Raw genomic sequence first — 3,880 nt, 5'->3', positions numbered from 1 at the left:
GCCTAAGTGTCCATCAACAGATGAATGGATCAAGAAGATGTGGTTTATCTATACCATGGAATACTACATGGCAATGAGAAACAATGAAATCTGGCCATGTGTAGCAACATGGATGGACCTTGAGGGTGTTATGCTGAGCGAAATAAATCAGGCAGAGAAGGACAAATATCATATGTTTGCACGTATAGGAGGACTAGGAGGAACTTAACAGAGGACCAACCGGGAGAAGAAGGGCGGAAATGGTGGGGGAAAGGGAGAGAGGCAAACCATGAGAGACTCTTGAATGCTGACAAAAACTGAGGACTGATGGATGTGGGGGGGAGGAGGGATGGGCATGGAGGAGGGCACTTGTGGGGATGAGCACTGGGTGTTATGTGGAAACTAATTTGACAATAAACTATTTGTAAAACACACACACACACACACACACACACAGAAAAGAAATAACACTGATTTACTTATGTTTAGTTCAAGAGGTCAGAATTCTAAAATCAACCCGTTGACAAGGCTTTGTTGTTTCTTTAAGAGAGAATCTGTTTCCTTGCCATTTTCAGTTTCCAGAGGCTGCCCACATTCTTTGGCTCATGGCCTCTTTCTTATATCATCTGTCTTCTTGTTTCTGTCTTCACATATCCTACTACTCATTTTTTAAAAAAATATCATATTCTTTATTTAAATTTTTAATTTTCATTTTTGAGAGAGAGAGAGACAGGAGAGAGAGAGAGAGAGAACACGCCAGGGAGGAGCAAAGAGAGATGGAGATACAGAATCCAAAGCAGACTCCAGGCTCTGAGCTGTCAGGACAGAGTATGATGCGGGGCTCAAACCCACTAACAATGAGATGATGATCTAAGCAGAAGTCAGATGCATAACTGGCTGAACCACCCAGGCATCCATCCTATAATTCATTCTTAACCTCTAGCCTCCTTCCCTTTTATAAGGACCTTTGGGATTACAGTGAGTCCACCTTGATAACCCAGGATAATCTCACCTATCTCTTTTTTTTTAACGTTTATTTCTGAGAGAGAGAGAGAGAGAGCATGAGCAGGGGAGGGTCAGAGAGAGAGGGAGACACAGAATCTGAGGCAGTCTCCTGGCTCTGAGCTAGCTGTCAGCACAGAGCCCAACACGGGGCTCGAACCCAGGAACCGTGAGATCATTACCTGAGCTGAAGTCGAAGCTTAACTGACTGAGCCACCCAGGCACCCCATCACCTATCTCAAATCCTTGACTTAATCATACCTGCAAAGTCCCTTTCACCATGTAAAATAACATATTCACAGATTCCAGGGATTAGAATGTGGGCATCTTTAGGGTGCTATTACTAAAACTACCATAGTTACTATAGCTCATAGATAATCATTGGGATTAGAAAACTCAGTATGGTGTTAGTGAAGGCAGTACCTCTTGATAGATATGAAGATACGGAGGAGATTATCCCTAGGTTGGGGAATGACATAAACACAAGCAGCAGGTGGAGAAATCAGCATAATTTACATGGAGGCTATGAAAAAGACTGATGTAAATACAGTAGATGTGAAAGATACAACCAAATGGGAGGAAAGAAAGGTCATATTAAAAAGCCAGGCAAAGGGTTCCAATTTTGGTAGAATCGCAATTGGGAGTTGTTGCAAGTTTCCAAGTAAACCCCAAGTGACATTATAAAAACAGCATTCTCAGGATGATTGGTCTAGGCAAGTAGAGATGGGAGAAGCACCTGAGGAGGAACAAAGGCTGAGTGATATGTCTCTATTGAAGCATCACTGATGTCTCAGCTACGTTCAGAGTACCTGAAAACAAATTGCCAACAATTCCAAGGGAGAGAGAAAAGTCCAAGGCAAGATTATTATAGCTTCTCTCCACCTACAGGAGCATAAGCCACAGACAACAACCAAAAGCCTCTCCTAGTGTTTTGCAAAGGAAGATGGTTTCTTTGAGCTCAGGGAAATTTTGTTTTGTTTTGCTTTGTTTTGTTTTTAAAAAGTGAAAATATAATACATTTACTTACCTCATTGCCACATTACTTCCATCTATGACAACTGGCCTTAAATTTTCGCTGTTGTCTACCTCGTCTTCAAGAGACAGTTCAGGGCTCGCAATCTCTCTAGAGCTGGGGCCGCGAGGCACTAACAAACTCAAACTGACCTGCCCTTCTGAATCGCCTTTGTTCCCAAGCCTGACGAGCTCTGCCAATACATCATTAATAAGTGATTCTGGGCCCAGCTTGTTCAATACTGATTGAATCTGTGCCTCTGCATATCCCAGCTTTAGAGCAAAATCCATCTTGGCTTGGTATTCTTTTTCCAAGTCAAGCTTCCCATCCTGTAGAATGCTGCTCTGGGAGAAGCTTGGATGATCTAAGCAGGGTGATCTATAGAGCTGACGGTGTGGCTTGGAGGTAATCTCCTTTTTTTTCAACTGAGCATCGCCAGGTCGGTTGCTATTGTCATTGTTACTGTTCTTAAGGTTCATCTGTTCAGGGGCACTCTCAGAGTTTATCCACTCTTCAGAATCAGTATTGCTCTGCTCCATCCTGTCCTGCTTAGATTGTTGTTTCTCTTCCTTGGAGGAACTCTTCTCCATTTTTGGTGTCTCCACTGCAGCTGTGGCCGTCATCCCCGTTCAGTGGGCAGTCTGAGGTCTGATCAGCTCTTTTTCTTTTTAGACTGCTTGGAATCCACATACAGTTATATTCCTTTGTGGTCAAATGTGGTGGTAGTGATGGTGCAAGAGTTTGCCTGTTTGGTTTGGTATGTTCAGATATTACCAGTCCCTACAAATAAGCACACATACCACAATCAATAACATTCTGGAAAGGCATTTAAGAATGCAGAGTTTCTTTGTAAGAAACTACAGACTGTATGACATTTTATTTTTGTACTTTAAATGATTGGACTCACCTTATATTAAAAAAGAGACTCTAATTCTGTAATAATTCTAGGCATAAAAATTTCAGTGGTGGCAATAGTGTTATAATCACCCCCCCACACACACAAAATAAATCACACTAAAGTTAACTTCTTATCACAACTTTGTGAAAGGAAAACATGGTATTTCAACAATTTGAAGGAATATATACGTCTTTGAAAAGACTCTCTCTTCTCCTTTCTGAGAGATAAGTTTTCCAGATCTCACACCAGATCCCTCTCACTGAAGCGGAGTTCCACTCCCGAAAAGCACAACATCTCCAGCACCACTCATTGCAAAAATCAGGGATTCTATCTATTGGGGAGACTAGAAAACCATTAAGATTGTTTTCACCCAATTGGAGCAAGGTAAAAGGTGAAAGGTAGATAGATGTGCTCCAAATTTTTAAAAAAGTCTGTGTATTCTTATGAATTGTATCTACAGCCCATTTTATTTATTGTATTTATTGTATTCTAAAAAGTCAGTTTGCACAATAAACCAAAACATTTTGAAAGAATATCAGTTACAGAAGAGAATTAAGGGCAATTTTATTTCTGAACTCCTCTCACCTACCTCATTTGTCCCCACAAGTTTGAGCTCTAAATTGGACAAAGTGTTTTTTCTCAGTCTGAGCCTTGTTTTCTTCATATATATAATGAGAATATTGATACCTCACAGGGTAAAGATTATGTAAGATGAGTAAGTAAAGTGCTTAAAAAAGTGGACAGAGCACAGTATGTTCTCAATATATGTAAAAGGTGCAACAGATACCATCAAAAGATTGTTGTTGTTGTTGTTGGTGGTGGTGGTGGTGGTGTTTTAAGGGAGGCTGACAACAAGGCAAGGTAGTAGACCTGTGAGCACTGACAAGCTCCTCAGATAGCAATGGTTCACAAATCTAAAACCAGACTATTTATGTAAGCAATGTACTAGGGTTACACTTTAGTTACACTTTAGTACTGTTTATACAAAC

The 3,880-nt window shown here is 40.8% G+C and overlaps 1 protein-coding gene across 1 annotated transcript in view; it reads right to left on the bottom strand.

The window, feature by feature from the left end:
- Nucleotides 1-2,616, bottom strand: part of ZC3H12B (zinc finger CCCH-type containing 12B) — an 80,810-nt gene extending 78,194 nt beyond the window's left edge. The window contains exon 1 of the mRNA XM_039222257.1: nucleotides 2,009-2,616. Coding sequence (XP_039078188.1) covers nucleotides 2,009-2,616 — 608 coding nt within the window. The remainder of the gene's footprint in view (nucleotides 1-2,008) is intronic.
- Between the last annotated feature and the right edge of the window lie 1,264 nt (nucleotides 2,617-3,880).

This window comes from Hyaena hyaena, unplaced genomic scaffold (genome assembly GCF_003009895.1).
Source record: "Hyaena hyaena isolate Hyena2069 unplaced genomic scaffold, ASM300989v1 scaffold_1091, whole genome shotgun sequence".
NCBI classification, from domain to species: domain Eukaryota; kingdom Metazoa; phylum Chordata; class Mammalia; order Carnivora; family Hyaenidae; genus Hyaena; species Hyaena hyaena.
Note: the sequence above shows the minus strand (reverse complement) of the source record. Positions and strands in the feature narration are given on the sequence as shown.